Source organism: Aplysia californica, unplaced genomic scaffold, assembly GCF_000002075.1.
Source record: "Aplysia californica isolate F4 #8 unplaced genomic scaffold, AplCal3.0 scaffold00540, whole genome shotgun sequence".
Classification (NCBI taxonomy): Eukaryota; Metazoa; Mollusca; class Gastropoda; order Aplysiida; family Aplysiidae; genus Aplysia; species Aplysia californica.
The window spans coordinates 206481-224694 of NW_004797810.1; the positions used below are offsets into that span (position 1 = coordinate 206481).

Consider the following 18214-nt stretch of genomic DNA (forward strand, 5'->3'; position numbering starts at 1 on the left):
TATTATAATGTCATCCTATAATATGTCATGTAGATTCTAGATCTAGTCTGAAAAGGTTTCCACCCCTCGAGATCCCTGCTGCAGCGTGGATATGCTCTATATAAATGGAATTATTGTTATTGTTGTAGCAGGCAAGCACAGTTAATTCGCTTCTGTAGGAATTTTCCATGATTGCAAAACACAGAGGAAATTCCATTGACTTTATTTATATTTCATTAAAAATGAGTCTTTTCTATTGGCTACGGCATTATAATAATAAATTGTCATGTGACTGATGTATACTATTAATAGACAAAATGGCTTCCCAATAAGAAAAATACTGCAATACATAATCTCTGGACAGATTACACCTGTTGAGTGGATAGTGTGATGGACTTTCTCTGGCGGAGATCGTTGATTGCTGTCGATCAATATACTCTACTCTAAGTCTAAGCACTTACTCATTTCAGGTAAATCTAGACCTGGGTGTAGATCTAGACTAGATCTAGAGATATGAATTCTTGATGGGTTTGATGTTGATTCTTTTCTTCTTTTTTTGTGCTCCGTGCCGTGAATTTGTTCCGCTTTGGCAAAGGCAAAGGTGGTTTGTCTTGAACTGCCTTTCCTATCTGTCTCTATCATGAACGCCGGTTGTGAAAGAAAATTGATCTTGATCTCAACTGTTTTCAGGGGGATATGGGTTTAACCCCCTACGACCTACGAGACACACTTTTGTCTTGTTGGGGACGCAGCACTCGGTCTGGTCCAGGGCCAGTGGTAAGAAAGAAGATAAAGAGGATACAAATATTGAAATTAGTTAGCTCTAAATAGATCTAGATCTAGATTTAGAGTCTAGATCTAGATTCAGAGAGATCTAAAGACGCCAAAGCAGAGAGGTAGACTGTCTTCTGGGCTGTACCGTCTTCTGAGAGTAGCCTGCTTACAGATGCTTTTTAACAACTGTTCAGTTACTGTGCATGGCATAGCCATAGCATGATCTGGGAGGACTTCTGTAACAAGCGACCACTATCAAGAGACTCTAGAGCTTGGGTTTTAGGTCTCTTTATTGTGTTTTTTTGGGCGGTTGTTACGGAAGTCCTTCACATGATCTGGCTGGTACAAAGTCAAAGTTTTGTTGCCGGATCAGCACTCAGTCTTTTGGTTCCGCATTTTAGCTGAATATGGCCACTTACACACACATTAAAAACAGGCCGGCGCTATTTCTCCGAACGTTCGGGAAAATAAAGCTGGGCACTATTTCTCCGAACGTTCGGGAAAATAAAGCTAGGCACTATTTCTCCGAACGTTCGGGAAAATAAAGCTGGGCACTATTTCTCCGAACACTCTGAAACCACATCCTTTCCCCCAAATTTCGGATATTACATAGAGTATAGACCTACCAAAGATTGTTCGTATACAATAATGACAATATGGTTCAATCGGTCCAAAAATGTCCGCAGTAAATATTTATATAAAGAAATACTACAGTTCCAAACAGTTTTTCGCTACAGATATGACGTGTTGCCTTTGAAGGGTGCTGCTCTGAAACTTAATGTGTTGTGTTCACTCGTGTGCTGTCTAGATCTAGATCTACGGAGGGTTATTGATAACGACACATGGAACTAGCTTCAGCGTTTGTCGCTGCCGCGACCAATCAATCGTGGCTCGATTTTTTGGTCGGGGAATAAAAGTCAAATTTAAAAAAAAAAAGAAAGAAACCGAACCTCTTTACTTTTGAAAGAAAGTTCCCTTAGCTTCACTTAGTCTCTTTCTCACTTGTTGCACCACGTTGATTTGATGAATACGTTACAGTTACTTTTATTTTTCCCTCTTTGACTCTTTGTGGTGTTTTGTTTTGTTAGTGTGTAACTTTTTTTCTTGTTATTGTTCTGATGTGTTGTTTTTCTATCAATTTTTTGTTGTTGGGGAAATGGGGGGGGGGGGGGGACGTTGCATAGTGTAACGTCATTTAATTTGATGTTCCTAGTACCTACCTTCATTAGATTCTAAATATATATATATATAAATGTATATATTTAAATGTTTTATGTTAGAGCGTACGTTCCACCAAAACCGATTACATCATGTACTGACACTGGCAGGCCCCTTAATGTGTGTGATTCCATAATTTACATGTAATATCCTGTACTTTAAAAAAAAAACAATTTACGCACTTTTATGGGTTCTAGGTTGACACACACCCTTATCTGTTAATTTTTGTGGTTGTTTATGGGCTGTTCGACTAATTTTGATTTAATTCTGTTGTGAAACCTTTCTTTTTCACATTTTTACACTCATCTAAAAATCTCTAGAGTAGCTCTTGAAAATTGAAATAGATATAGACCCAAAAATTTGCTCCTGTGTGTGTGTGTGTGTGTGTGTGTGTGTGTGTGTGTGTGTGTGTGTGTGTATGTGTGTGTGTCTATGCATGTGAGTGTGTCTGTGTGTGGTAGTAAGCGTGTAAGTGGAGAGTGAGGAGTGAGTGTGTGTGTGTTTTTCGGGCTTTATTTCAGCCTTTATTCAGTAACAGTTCAAAGTATACAAAAATAAAAAACAGGATACATTCACTCCAGTGCTCATGAGTCGTTCCTCTCTTTCAGTTTCACTCATTCATTCAATTCCCGTGTTCTCTCCCGCGGCTCATCCCCGTTCTCATGACTTTCACACACAACCCCCTCCCTCCAGGCACACACAAAGAAAATTTCACTCATTCCCTTGCTCCCTGCGAACCATGGACAATAATATAGGTAAAACACTGCCTTAGCAACATTCCTTTTGTTCGTGAGCTGTGGACCAGGCCAGGGGGGTCGGTGTCGTCGTCTTGTAGGCCTAGTTGCTGTCGCCTGTGGATACACTCGTAAATTCTTCTTTTCACCCGCTCTGTCACTCTCACTGTCTCTCCATCCACAACTCAGCTCGTCATACGTTCAAAAGTTGCCCACTGATCATGTTTAGTTAGTGTGTGTATAAGTTTGTGTGTGTACATGTGCAGGATGGTGGTGGGTGTGTGGTGGGTGTTACTGAAGGTTGTATGTAGGCGGGCTTGCCATGTGGTGTTCCTTCCCAGACCAGAGCCAGAGGCAGAATGAAAGTTGGCGCCGAACTCTCGCAATAAATAGGCAAAAAATCACGAGACCGGAAGCCGGAAACCGTTCGGAGAAATAAAGATCGGCACTATTTCTCCGAACGTTCGGAGAAATAGTCACTTCGTTAAAAATATGCTTTGAAGGTAGGCAATCACGTCTACCCCAAGGTCTACATCTAGTGCTGTGCTACATTTTCCTTTCAAATTACACCCATACTGTGATTCTTTGTCCAGTTACAAATTTCATAGTTTAACTCTTTTCCTACCAGGCCAAAATCCGCCACTGTCCCAGGGCTTTTCCTAGAACTATTTTTACACCCCTACCCCGCCAAAGGAAAATGTCAAAACATCCAACTAAACATGCACAAACCATATCTTATGGCCCATCAAACTGAAGGTTAAAAAATAATCTATCAGATGGCGATACAATATTGAAGATTTATTCCAATTATATTACTTTGGGGTTCTAAAAGTGATTTTATGCAATATCGAAAATGTCATATATATATATATATGAAATCAACAATTTTCCAGCTTTGAAAGGTCAACAACAACAGCATTATTCAAACTTCCCAAGTAGGTTGCCTCAAGTAATGCGAAGAAATGCTGAAAGTTATGTGTATGTGTACCTAATATAGAAGTGAAAATATTAGACATATACTGAAGTCAGGGGGGCGCTTTTCTTCTTATATTTACGTGTCGTAGGGGACAAAAAAAGCGCTGAAATGACTAAAAATCATCTCTCAGTGCTATATTTTCTTTGGTATCTGCTAACAGGAAGTCTATTCTATTATTTTGAAAACGTGGATTGGCCGAGAAGTTAGCGCCTTTTTATTACTGGACTGGAATAGATAGCGAGCCACTCCAGCCGATTTTGCGGCTCTTGGTCCAACGAGGCCAGGTCCTCAAGCCGCAAAATGCATCTCGTTGTAGGGAAAGTGTTAAGTGTTCACACAGACAAAAAAAAACCCATCAAAATTTGACTGAAGAGCTGTTTTAAGGTTATATTATAACACCTTGCTTCACCTCAGACCGGGTGTGAAAAATTGTGGAATCCCTTGCATACTGAAAGAGTTAAAATTGTGTATATGTTTTACAGCCTATGGACACAATTTTGGTCACTCAGGAAGTGGGCTGCTTTAAATACTGCCTGTTAAGGCCAACCCAGACTAAAGAGGACCAGTTACACAAAATATGATAAATTGTTTTTTAAAAATTGGACGATCTTGCATTCATTGAACAAATTATTACAGATAACCACAAAATTGAAAATCGGATGATCATGGTCAATTGGATCGAGAAATCAAGCATCGCCTGATATATAATTTTCGTGCGATCTAGGTCAGATTTGGGAGAGGCGAGCTGGCACACAAAATCCGCAAAAGTTTACAACCATGCAGGCTTAAACTTTGCACTCAGAATTTTTAAGAATTTGTCAAAGGTACAAATCAGGGGGTTATTGGTGTCATCTTAAAGCCTGTTAATTTGCCTTGCTTTGGTGAAAAAAACATCCATCTCTATCTTTAATAGAAGTCGAAATATTTGTAATTGAAGGAGGTCAGGGTTGCCTTGTTTCAGAGGTGAAATTAGAGAGAAAAGTTTGATAATTTCAATAGCTTGACTTGAGAGTCCTTGGAAACTGAAAATTGACATTTTTTATTCCTCTAATCAACGTTTTTCCGTCAAATCCACACAGGTGTTAAGCCAAGAAAAGAAAATTAGAAAAAAGTTGCCCTACTGCTGGAAAATGCCAATTCTTTGATTTCACCATTTTGACGAGCGCCTGATTTCACCGTGATGCCTCACATATGATATATTTTGTTTTCCAGATAGTCTTTGACTGTAGCACTGTACCTCTGAAGACAGAAACTGAGGAGAAGAATTCAAAATGACTGACGCCAGGAGTAGGAGAAGTTCTGCAAAGAGCTTATCTTTCACCGTGGATTTACCAACTGCTGCTTTACATCAACTGCAGTTTCTGGAGCTTTGTGACTCGGAGCTTAGTCTACGGAAAGAAAATGTTCTGAAGCAAGCTTTGTACAGATACCAGTTCTTTTGGCTTCCTCTGGCGGCTAAACATCCGCAAAAACACCTGGAAGCCCCTCTAGATGTGGCCTGGGTGTGGCATTGTCACATGCTCTGTCCTGTGACGTACTGCGATGACTGTGTCAGGGTAAGATCAGCTTTTGAGAGAAGTATACCTGTGTATGGTGCCTTGGATTTAGAGACTTAGGGGGGAGTGGTACAAGGGATGTATTATATTCGATTTTGGTGAAGTGAATGAAAGGTATGATTAGTAGAAGAGACTTACATTGCAGGGGATTAACTTAAGAGTTTGGAGGAACAGAGGAGGACCTAGAGTGATGTATGAAGTGTAAAGTGAACATTAGGTATGGTATGTGGAGCAGATTGAAAGATTTGCAATTTGAGGAGTAATTCCAGTAATGATGGTTACGTATTTAAAATATCTAATAGTGCATGCTTTCCATTGTGCATTCTCAATGCACTCTATTGCAAAGTTCTTGTTAGACCGGTCTGCTGTCATAAATGCAGGCAGCATTCTTCCCAAGAAAAGTCAATCCTTAAAAGAACAGCCGAAATGGAATCAGTTATGTGTGCAGTTGACTTGTGTTGAGTACAGGATGTTGGGGAGGGGGGGTGTATTGTTATGCACTGCAAAAAGGACAAAGATACTCATAGTACTCATACTTGAAATATATACTCTCTTCACACACACACACATACACATGCGCACGCATATAAGGACACACTCTGCTACACAAATACACGACACACGGGTATATACGTATCAAGTACTGAGTGGAATGCGAACCTATTTTGTTCTCAGTTGGTTGGGGTGGTTGTGGACCACTCGTTGGACAGGTCGATGAAACTTCGGAACAAACATCTGAATGAAAGCGCACAACTCTGGCAGGCTGAGTATCCCAATGAGCCCTTTGAAGTGGACCTCTCTCCTGGAGCTCCACTGAATCAAGATTTTGTCAATACTGCTACAGATTTTTCGTATGACATCATTGCAGCTGCTGACAGGCAGAAAGAGTTTTTCTATCAGGTAGTATTTTTAATATAGTTTAACTAAGTTATGCTGCTTTGTTATCTTAGCTCTGCGATCACTTGTGGTTGGAATTTCTCTGTCTCTGTGACTACTCAGTTTTGCATGATGTGTGTTAGAAAAGAAGAAAGGAAAAAGAAGTGGTTGCTTTATTGGTCTACTGGTCCTTAGAGAGAGGTCTTACAAATATGTGCATAACAGTCAATGTAATGCGATGACAACTTTGTATAGAATGCATGGCACCGTGGTGAACGTAGCGCTTGTCAAAATAATGTAATCAAAGAGATAAACATGTTTCCGCTCTTCGGCAATTTTTTTAATTGAAATTTTTATTTTGGGCTCAACACCTTTAATGTCCTTTTAACAACACATTCCTGCTTAGATTGTACAGAAAAATGTCAACCAAAAGCACGAAAACTATAATATTCAGTTTCCAAGTACACATCAGCTTTCGAAATCCCCAAACTGACACCAAGTGATTCTCTCCCCCCCCAAATTGAACATGTCTAAACTTCTATAAACTTCTTTTCAAGAAAGATGGGTATTTTTTCATCTAAAGCAAGGCAAACGAACAGGCTTTAAGGGGAGGTGCGAAGCAAGGCAAACGAACAGGCTTTAAGGAGAGGTGCGAAGCAAGGCAAATGAACAGGCTTTAAGGGGAGGTGCGACCCTTGATTTTGTCGATTTTGGGTCAGGGTGTATGCTCATTGAGATGTTGGCTGATTTTTGAAGATCAACCAGTTTTTGTCTGAAAATACCATGGGAACAATTGAGAGTCTTTATTCTCCTCGTGAATTGCCTTTGAAATCATGAGGGTGGGGTAATATAGTGAATTTTCACAATAATTGTTGTTTTTCGCAAAATGACATTTTTTTGCATTTTTTCCCCTACTCCTTCCTTAGTTTTTATCCTTTTGACATGAAACTTTTAGGAAACATCAATGTAACAGAGAGATATTTGCAGAAAATATATATCTTTTCCATTTGCAAGCGATTACGCAACCGAAATTTGGAGAGAAAAAATTTTACACTTTAGGAAAGTTCTCTTTTTAAAAAATTTTTTTAAAAACTTATTGAAAAAAACTCGCTGTTACACTGATAGGGTCTCGTTCAGGTATACTCTCACCAAATTTGGTCAAATTGGGTCAGTAAATAAGAAAGCCTAAGGAATTTGAAATTCATTGTTTATTTTCAAGATGGCGGCTGTTTCTATAGCAACCGCTGTAGCTATACCAAAATAAAATTGCATATCAAAAGATTTTCCTATGTCTAACTTATATGTGTACTTGGATTTGATCTTGGGTAACTAACACAATGGTGTCCTCAGAGAAATTCGCGCCGTTAGCGCAACTTTTACGATTTTCGTGAATTCGCTAGTTTTAGCCAATTTCCCGCAAATTTCGGAAAAATAATCATAAAATTTCATTAAAAGCACCGAAATTTTCTTCCACGACTAAAAATAACGTCGCCAAGGGGGACAATTCGATTCTTTACACTTTGCACTAGCCTACGGGTGCCCGCCGCCGCCTAGTGACCCGGGCCGGGTCAGGTCAGGTCGGGATGATCGCCGGACTCGTCGTCTGAAAACAACGTGTTTGTTTTGAAACAGCGAGTCGGGCGCGATCGACTTGAGCCATGATAGCTGCTTTGCACCATCAATCTAGCGAGCAGCCCGACCCAATAGTCTTGTTTGGACTAGTCTAGCTAGAGTAAATCAATCGTAAACACGGTCGTCTGATTACTTAGCTTGCTTTGTTCCGTAGCACCAGGGTAGATCTAGTAAACAAATTTCTGAAAGACTTTAAATCTTAGGCTAAGGAGGGTAGATCTCAAATGGATCGATTCATCCAGAAAACCCCTAAAGGGAAGGGGACGTTCAAATAATATCATCTTATGCCAGGAAAAAAAAAAGGGGGGGGGGGTCATTTGACTCCTGTAAAAGTTAAAGTGTAAAGGGGGGTTAACCAATGTAAGATTACACTTTTGTAAGGTGAAAAAAATAATCAAGGAAAATGGCAACGTAACTTTTTTGTTAATAGCATAAAAAGAGAGTAACTCTACACTATTCACTTAGACTTAGAGTTAAGATCGAGCGGTAAGCACTGCATTGTGGCGATACAATGGACCTCGAGCGGCAAGCACGATATATGTCATCTCGCACTTTATACACTGGTAGATATCTGGGCTACGTGACATTGTCAAGTAGATCTAGTCTAATTTTGATTACACCGGTGCGGTTAAAGTGGTAAAATGACACCGTAAGTTTTTCTGGAAAAGTTCCAATAATATTATAGCGTATTGAATTATTATGTCACATGTATGTGTATGCATGTTTTTCATGAATACCATAATTAATAATTTAAAAGTAAAGCGCATAGAAGAGTGATTGTACCACAGATTTGCGCAATATAAATGTCATATTATTATTATAAGCGAATAACGTAATATACGGGATTGAGGGGGGGGGGTGTGTCGCAGGAAAGTGTTAAAAAAAGTGTAAGGGCGGGAGGGGGGGGGGGCAAACAGTCCCAAACAAAGTGTAAGATTTTATTTGAACAGCCCCAAAACCACGCCGGCCACACCTGCCCAACGTCAGCGAGAGTTTAAGGACCTGACGCATGTGTCAGCGGACAAACTGTTTTTGTACTCCAAGCAATTTTTTTTTTTGGTAGACATTCACATTTAACTTTTGATTTTTTATCTAACAAAACTCTATATTGGTTACTTTTGATTGCAATGAGCATAGCAACAATACAATGTATTCCAATAGTTCTGTGGCATTGTTTTAGCTATACGTACGCCTTGCAACTTTTCTTGCAACTTTTGCTACTTTTTCTTGCAACTTTTGCTATTTTCAAATGCAACTTTCTCTGAGGACAGACAATGGGTGGTTTGCTTCTTCTTTCCTATAAAAAATCTATCGTCTCTACCTCCCCTCCTTCTTTTTTGTGTATGTTACTCTCTTGTAACACCTCTAATCTTTGGGTGGGTGGTTGGCGGGTGCTCTGGTGTGGTTTGCTTCTTCTTTCCTATCAAACATTTATCGTCCTTATCTCCCCTTCTTCTTTTTATGTTTGTTACTCTCTTGTAACACCTCTAATCTTCTGGCGCTCATATGACCTTATGCAGTTGCGAGCACCGTAAAGCCTCTACTAAAACAAACAGATCTAATCTTCGGCGTTTGTATGACCTTATTGTGTTGCAAGTGCCGTAAAACTCTTACTAAAACTAAAACGAAAACAAACGTAGAAAATGGTCCTCAAGGGTCGCTCCTCCTGTTAAGAAAAGAACCAAAAACTCCAAATGCCCAAAAATTGACGAGCACCTCATTCCACATTGTTGTGAAACATATAGTAGTTATATATATTACAAAATTCTCATCAAATTGCATGGATTGCTATACACACAATTGTAAGATCTCTCTCTGAGAACCAATAGAGCAGGCATTTCTTTTTTCCTGACGGGTTAGGACATATTTTACAAAGGCCGAAGAAGCCAAACATTGGACTGTTTTTTTGTTTTGTTTTTGTAAAGTGTTTACGGCGCTCGCAACTGCATAGGTCATATGAGCGCGCGGGACACACCTAATATTTTCAGTTGGTAGGAAATTTTGAATTTTGCCCAGGTGGCGGCTGAAGCCTACTCTTATCGATTTTAGACCACCAAGGGATCTTTAACGTGCGCAACTTGCACACGGGCCCTCCGAGATTTTTCGCCCTTGTCCGAGAAGGCTAGGTGTAGATCTTTCCTACCAGAAGATCAGGGGTGTGGCAGAAAGACAGCGGTAAGTGGGGCCGAGGAGTAGCAGTAGAAAGGCTGCAGAAAGAGTCAGGAGCCCAGAGGAGGGGGCAAAGGAGGTGAGGGGATGGGGGCAGGAAGTGGAAATGAAAGCAGACAACAGAACATTGCTAGAGAGCAGAAAAGGAGGTGAAAGGAGACAATTTTAGAGAAGAAAATGTTTTGGTCGCTACCCGGATTCGAACCCGGGACCTTTGAATGAGAGGCCAACACCTTAACCTCTAGGCCACGAGAGCCCCCCCACTCTGTGTTGGAAAAGGCCATATGTAAAGGTTGGTTGCATGGGGGGGGGGGGGGGGTGAATGTCTGAATGCAAATGGTAAAAAATGTTAGTTTATAAACGCCATCTTCAGGTACTCATCAGATTGATAGCATTTGGCAGAAGAGTTTGAGTATGAGAACAAAATGCTATAATAGAGTTCCAACTTGTTTCTCCTAATGGGTTAACTCTGTTGTTGTGTTTCATTTATTTTCCTCCCTGCTCTCGGATTACGGTTATATGTTGATATAGCTACTTGCTTTTGTTTTGAACAGGTGAAAAGATTGCCTCATGGTGCTGCTTTGTTGGAATTTGTCTCCACTAGTTTTCCCTTTTTTTGTCAGACTGCTACTTCTGTTCATTGTTTTATTTTTATTTTTTCCCCCAGACATTTTGTTGTCAGTCTACTTCCCTCTCCTCCTCCTTTTTCTCCTACTCTTCCTTTTATTTCAAATTCAACAGGCTGTTAGGACTTCAATGCATTTGTTGTATGGGAAAGGGGGAGGGGGCATTCTTATTGTTAGATTCTTTTGGGTTGTTACCAACAAGAAGAATCTCTCTACAGGTGCGACTTCCCCACTACAAAGACAAGAAGTATTTGGAGAACTCCTTCCAGCGATACAAGAAGTTCCTGTACCTGAAGCAGCAGCGTCCAGGCATGTTCCTGGTACCATGCTACGACATTGACCTCATGTGGCACTCGCACCAGCTTTACCCCCTTAAGTACAAAGAGGACATGAAGCGAATTCTGGGCAAGCTGTTTAACCATGACGACAGCGTGAACGACCGCAGTGAAGGCTCCAAGCTCTACAATGCAGACTTAGCCACCAGAGTTGTACGTTTAATACATCTTTTAGTTTGTCATTTAGATTTACCACCAGATTTGTTAATTTATTTTGCAGTGGTGTATTTGATTTTGACTTAACTGCCAGAGCTGTGAGTGCTGTATATGAATGTTTGTAGGCCCTACTTCCTCAAAATTTACCCTTAAAAGGATGTTCTTTATACTTTCTATACTCAAGAATCTTCAAATAAAATGGTCCTACAACAGGTATCCAGCTTCTTGTTGGGTAATTTACATCCCTGGCTTACAGTGATACATATACTTTTTCTGGCAGATGGTTGGACGGCGCAACTGGTAGGTCCTACTTCTTTTCTTTCCCTCTGTTGTTTCTATCTGTCTGTCTTACTTTCCCCCAGCCCTAAATGACCTTTATAGTGTGAGTGCTTTTTATTCAACAGATCAAACAAACAAAACGATTTTTGGTTGCAGGCTCTCATGCTGTCATTGTTATAGTGGGCCAATCAATTCATACCCTCATGTCAACAAAATATATGATGGACAATTGGGCTTAAGTCTTGCTCTTTTTTCCTACAGGCATGGAAGGAAGTATTTGGTGAAGGCTTTGCTTTGTACGGGGCAATGTATCGCGGTGAGAACCCTCAAGGAAAGCTAAGCGCCATCACTGAAGAGGAGCTTATTTCTCTGACCACTAGATCGGCTCATCTGAATTTTGAAAAAATCAGCATCAAAGCAAGCCCAGCTATTAAAGGAAAACCAAGTTTGAAAGTGTTTACTGCTGTTAATTCCAAAAAGGTAAGGGTAGTTTGGAAGACTTTTTTGTCTGTAAACGTTTTTTAATGGCTTTTCTAAAAGCACCCAATCCAAAGTCATCCACCTTATCTCACTCACTGCCAGACCTGGGGAGTTTCAGGTAACATCGATGTACAATGTTCTTCTGTTATTCAAGCCTTTTTTATGTGCTCAAACTGACATGAAACACGGCTGTTTAGAAGCAGTACTTAAGTTTTCAGGCAGCCAGGGCGCCGCATCTTGTAATCTGACCCCGGTCGCGGGGTCATGAGCTCATAGGCAGGGGAATTCCCTGTGTCCCGCTGACAGCGTTGTTCATTTCATTTTTAGGACAATTAAACTAGCAAAATACGCTGATCGGTGACTTTGTCGTCATTTTATTTTGCCTGTTTGGAACAAGAGGGAACTTCTGCACTCACTGAGAAAGATGCAAAGTTGTATGAAATAACGATAAATATATATATAGCGTACCAAAAATGGCTCATATTTTACCATTGCCCTTGGAGGATGTAGATTTTTAAATCAAAATTCGAATCAAACAAAACTTGAACAGTTCTTCAAATTCACATAGAATACACCAGAAATGGCCAAATATCAAAACTCACTTTGTTGTTTTTGTGGAGAGACCATGGTTTTGGAGTAGTGAAGAGTCCATGGTTTTGGACTAGTGAAGAGTTGATTGCAGTATCACCTTTTTTTCTTTGTCGGAGGCATGTGGGATGATAGTTCTAGATTTGACATGAGGTGCTGAGATTGCACTACAACTTTCAGCTGCTGTTCAATATTGCATATCCCAGCTCCTCTTCTCTCTAGCTTTGCCACAGAAGCATGGATACCTTCACCACCCTGTTCCCCTTGTAAAGCCAAACCAAACCCACATGTTTGTATCCACGGGATGCAGTTGTTTTCTAGAATGTGGTGTTTTTCACTAAAGTGTCTCCTGTATAATGATATGTAAGTTTTTATGCATGTGTCAATGTGTGGTAGTCTGTCTTTTGACACTGGTTGGCTGTGTGAAATGTGGATGTGAACGTCCCTAAATGTGTTGTTTCATTGACTGAATTTTTCTCTAAGAACTGTAAGCGGTGTCATTTATGTTTTGGCTGTGGGTATTTTCTACTATTTCTTTTACAATAAATGCAGTGAGGTCTTTATAAACGCGACTCATGATGTATTTGTGGCAGTGATTGCTAATGAAAGAGCGGCTGTGATATGCCTGCGGTGTGATGTTGTGTGAGTCAAGTATGGTGTCTAAATGAGAACAGATCGCTGGCTTGGGACAACCCTACGACAAGCGCCAAATTGCAATTTTGCAGGAGAGACAAAAAACGGTCTCATTTTCACAATTCTGACAATAAAAGCATGAGATTCAGATATGTTAATGCGGCCGTAACGTGATTTGCTCCAAAACTGAAATGTACGAGAATGATGGTACTGCGTTACAATAAATTATTAATAATTTTTTTAAAAACCCAGGATATTTTTATTCACTATCAAGGTTTAATTAAATTTTCAAACAGTACCTTAACCGAAACAACTCAATAGACCCAAACAATATGGAGCCACGAAAGGACCAATGTGTGAATAAACGAATGCAAATTCATAGTCAAATGACTGACTGACTGAATGAATGAATGATTAGATACATAAATGATTAAATGAATGACTGTATGAGTGAGTGAGTGAATGAATAAATGAATGAATGAATCAGACCTGCCACTCTATGAAATCTAAAAATCAGGATCTCAGGGGGAAAGAATCGGGATTTGGTGAAAAAAATCGGGATCAACGACGAATCACCGAGGCGACTGCCAAGCTGACTAAAATAAATGTTCCTGGGGTGTCCATAAATGTTTCCATGTATACGCCCTGTGTGTGTGTGTTTGTGTGTTTCATCATTTTTTTTTTAAATCCTGAAGTTTCCCGTCAAGCACTCCTAGTCCACGTATCTAACATTCCCCCCCCCCCCCACCACAATAAGTCCCAAAAGACACTTCAACCCGTGTTCATGAACTTTAGTTGACCCTGTCAACGGACAGTACCCGACACACGCAGAGCTCATGTCACGTGACGCAAATGCGCGATTGACGGGTCTTGGTGGCTAACCCGACTAACCAGAACTCAGACAAAGCTTGCTCTGAAAGTAACAGTAGAACTACGAATAATCAATTAATGTCGCAATTGAAAAGTTATCAGGCCATCATCGGAGAATTGTGAGTGAAACAAAAACTAAAATAGATCTTGAGAATGTCCCAAGTCGGAATGCCAAATCGATACTACGCACAACAGACGGAACAAAAAAATCGGGATCCACGTAATCGAAATCGGGAGAATGGAGATGCTTGAGATTTGGGGCGAAAAATAGGGATATCCTGATTACATCAGAATGAGTAGCAGATCTGAGAATGAACGAATGAATAAATGAATCAATCAATCAATCAATCAATGATCCAACATGCAGTTTTTACTCAAACAAAAGAGTGACCGAATATCGGAATTAAAGGAAAAAAGACAAAACAACAGAATCATGTTCCATCAATTCTGGCTCTGTGCAAATGCAACGCGTTAAAACACTGATCATGCTTCTCACTGTATTAGATTAAGATTGATAGATCTAGTCTTGTGATGTACAACATCAAGTTAAGCTGTGAACAAAGCACTAGCAGACGCTAATAACGACATAAATGGAAGTAAATAAAACTTGTTCATCATCGAAGATGTGGTGAATCATGGTTCGCAAAATAGAATATTAAAACTGATTAGTTTCATGATGTACAGCAAAACGATAAGTGGGGAACAAAATAAAAATTATTGGCAAACGCCTATAACGACATGAATGGGAATGAAGTAGCGTCAATTATGTGGTGAGACATGCGATCCAGCTTTCCAGTGGTGTAGCAGGAGCTGAATCTCTCAAAGTTCTTCTTCAATCTCTCCTCCAACAAGCAGGGAAGAGTAGAAGTCATGATAGGTTGAAGGTATTTATTGAGATTTACATAGACTGATCAGATCTCGATTCTTCAACTCTGGGATGCCTGGCTCCGGAATGCCTTTCATCAACGGCTCATTGCACATATCCACAGCATCCCCATGGACCCTTTTCCACCTGTTCAAATTGAGGCGTTGCGTTGGACCATCGTATTGTGTTTTCAAGTGAAGGGCCCCGGGGTCTTCTTCTGTGCATATGACTTGTGTCACCCTGCTCCATGAAATCTCCCCCCCCCCCCCCCCTAGTTATCCACTGCTAGATTTCTTAGAGACGCTACCATGGACTTGAAGTCTATAAAGTCCTGTCCGCTCATCTTCCTCACCTGGTATAGTTGTTTGGACGTTCTTGCCATTGTCACCGCAGTGAAGCACTGGTCTGGGGTGTAAGTCTCTATTTGCCTAGTTTTTCGTTTGATTGTGGCATTGACGAGTCATTTTCTGTCTCTGTATGACCTTTTTCGAGAAAGGTGTGAGTGATCAAATTGAGTTGAAGCTTCGAGCGGGTAAAGCTGAGAGCAAAGGCCACAAATCTGTTCCGGTTTTGTCCTGCACAAGTGTTAGAAAATGTGTGCACGTCTTTCACACCATCTGAGCTTTGGTTTGAAAGGTAGTAGAACAAACATGTGGCCACTTTGTTTGAGCCACAGCGACCTTCTCTTTCAGTTCACATGTAACAGAATATGTCTCTTTTTCTGAGGTCATAGACTGTGAGATTGTACACGCCTAATCTTCGTTTATAGAAGAAACTGGAGCTCTGTCCAAGGGGGCACATGAGTACATGTATTTGCTGTAGATCAAAAGCACAGCTTGTTTTTGTTGGTCCAGTGTCTTTTTTCGCCGCATCTTTGGTAGCCCTTGCAGTTTCTTTATTTATTATATGACTTTCAAAGATCTGCTGGTTTCCTTCTGTGATGTCCTTGTCGTTTCTGTGCACGATACAAACTTCACATAGGTCTTTCTTGGGCCTATGAAAGCCAAGGTTGAAGTCATGGCAAACAAAAATTGGACTGTGCGAAATTGCGATAAGTGTATTTGTTTTTTTAATTTACAGCCCAGAGAAAGCAATAATCTTGGGGCAACAAAGCGACATGTGTTATTGTTCAGTCTTCATGGACAAACCAAAGCAAATTCTCGGGGCAACACAGCGTCAAGTGCCCTTCTGGCAGTATTGGTCCAAAATATTTATGGAATACACCTCTTGTCGCAGAATTGCAACTTCGGCTCTATTCACTGTAGGAATTTGATATTTTGACACAATGTGTGCCACTATTTTGGTATCGATACTAACAAAAAAAATGATTTTTGGGATTTTGGCGCTTGTCGCTGTGTTGTCCCAAGCCAGCGAGATAGGGCCAGCCCTAAGGCTAAGGGATTCATGCTTTAACTCAGACAACCTGTCTTCTTTCTCCGTTGGTTGTTTTTGAAAGTTAATTCTCTCCTCTTCGGAGTCAGAAAGTACCATGCAACCTTCTAAATGTCTAATCTCCCAATTTAGTTCCTCCCCACAACTCCATATGTCTTATCTTGTCCTCGCTAGCTTTGCAGATGGTTTTTGAATGTGCTGTCTGTGAGTCCATTGTAATGCTAATATCAAAGGCCATGAGAATGTCTGATGCAAATTTAGAACACTGCAGGGGTCGCCTTTTCTGTGCCTTCTGCTTGACTGACAGTGTTCTGGAAAGTTTGTGCAGCTTTTGAAAAGGCGAATCCTCTGTATTCTCAAAAAATCGATAAGAGAAATGTTGGAAAATTAAAGTGATATTTAAGAAGAGAAATGAAAGATCACGTCCAAGGGAATCACAGGGGAGGGGGTACCCTTTATTTAAAAAATCATATAAAATCACAAATTCTCTTCTCACAAATAACACTTGCTCACATAGTTCAAGTATTGCTGTCTCAAGTGAAGCACAGAAATCTGAGTGAAAATCTGAGTTTGGCTTTTAAGATAATAAACTTCAAAATGGAATATAGTTTAAAATGCAACATTAGATTAACTATACACTTGTACTGCAAAATGCGTAAATGCTATAACAACAGTGAGATTTCCGGAGCGAAAGTGGGATCGTCTTGTTTGTCTTAAGGTGATCTTTAAAATGAGATGTTAAACAGGCTTCTAGGTTTATCAGATCAGGAGAAATAGCGACGAAAAGTGATGCGAAAATTACCGGATCTGAGTTACGCAGGCACGGTGGCGGGCATCGCTATAATCACAGTTGTTAAGCGTAGGAGTAGCCGACTGACACTGATTTATTACCTTCACGCGGGAAGTCAGACCGGCTTTAAGTGGGATTTTAACAGCCGTGGAAAAGGCATATATATATGTGTGCAAAAATAAATAACAAATGTAACATTTCATTTAAAACGTTTTTTTTCACAAATTGTGACACAGTTGAAATAAATCGTTAAAAAAGAAACGCTCAAGAAATCTGGAAAATTTCTTGTTTTATTCAGTATGTTTTATTGCCATTTTGCATGCCAAGTTTCATTGATGAGTGGCGAATATTAAGGTCACAATGATTGTTTTTTAAATAGATGCCAAAACACTTGTCATGCTTGGGACGGTAAGCCAAAAAGTGCCCGGCAGCGAGTGAGTTAAAGACTGATATTGAATATGTCTTGTTCTGATCTACATAAGCTGCCCAGAACTTCAAATTAGGTGCTGATGTCAATTCAAGGATTCTCCCTTTAATGTAAAAATAATAATAATAATAAGATCACTTCTATAGCACCCTCGTTCAAGTGGCTCTAGGTTCCTCCTAATAAATTAATTTCTACTTTAAAAAATAAAAATAAAAATTTAACAGCTAACACAATGACACATTTCATTCATGCTAGCCCATTGAACATACAAGAGTCCTTTGAAATTCATATGCATCCGTAATCTGTTAAAAGAACATAATAATATGTACAAAAAGACAGTCACTGTAGCCCCTGATTGCGCTCGTTGAAAGAAAAATCGAAGAATATAACCTAAGTTATTTTGAGAGTGGTGTAATTCCCCTTGTCCTTTCATTTTCCTGTAGATTGCACCCATAGGGACACTGAAAGGTGTGGAACAAGGGTGGCAGGACAAGTCACTGATGCAATGCGGATTTGAGACGCGCAGTGTCAACTGCGTCAAGTTCAGATTGCGTGAATGCACTGGGTGGGCCTGTCTGGGCTCCAAGACCACGGTAGCTGAAACGTCGTTCGACATGCTGCAAGTGATTGAGACCATCCCCGTGGGGCAGTCACAGCAGCTGGAGTTGAGCACTCCCACCAGCGCCAACTCCCAGTTTCAAGTACAGTATTTCAAATTTTTGTTGTTGCAGTGTCAAAATTGAGAATACCGTTGTTTATAATTTTTGCAGATATTTCTTGATACTCATATAAGGGATTTTAGTGTTTAGTCAAGATGAAACTGTTTTACCATTAAATTGTGACCAACTCCCCCACCACC

The 18214-nt window shown here is 40.2% G+C and overlaps 1 protein-coding gene across 1 annotated transcript in view; it reads left to right on the top strand.

Annotated features, from left to right (window-relative positions):
- The window catches only part of LOC101847836, a 50631-nt gene continuing 32417 nt past the window's right edge, over nucleotides 1–18214 (top strand). The window contains exons 1-6 of the mRNA XM_005106520.3: nucleotides 1–449; nucleotides 4894–5237; nucleotides 5913–6137; nucleotides 10759–11028; nucleotides 11572–11790; nucleotides 17799–18056. Coding sequence (XP_005106577.1) covers nucleotides 4953–5237; nucleotides 5913–6137; nucleotides 10759–11028; nucleotides 11572–11790; nucleotides 17799–18056 — 1257 coding nt within the window. The 5' untranslated portion in view covers nucleotides 1–449; nucleotides 4894–4952. The remainder of the gene's footprint in view (nucleotides 450–4893; nucleotides 5238–5912; nucleotides 6138–10758; nucleotides 11029–11571; nucleotides 11791–17798; nucleotides 18057–18214) is intronic.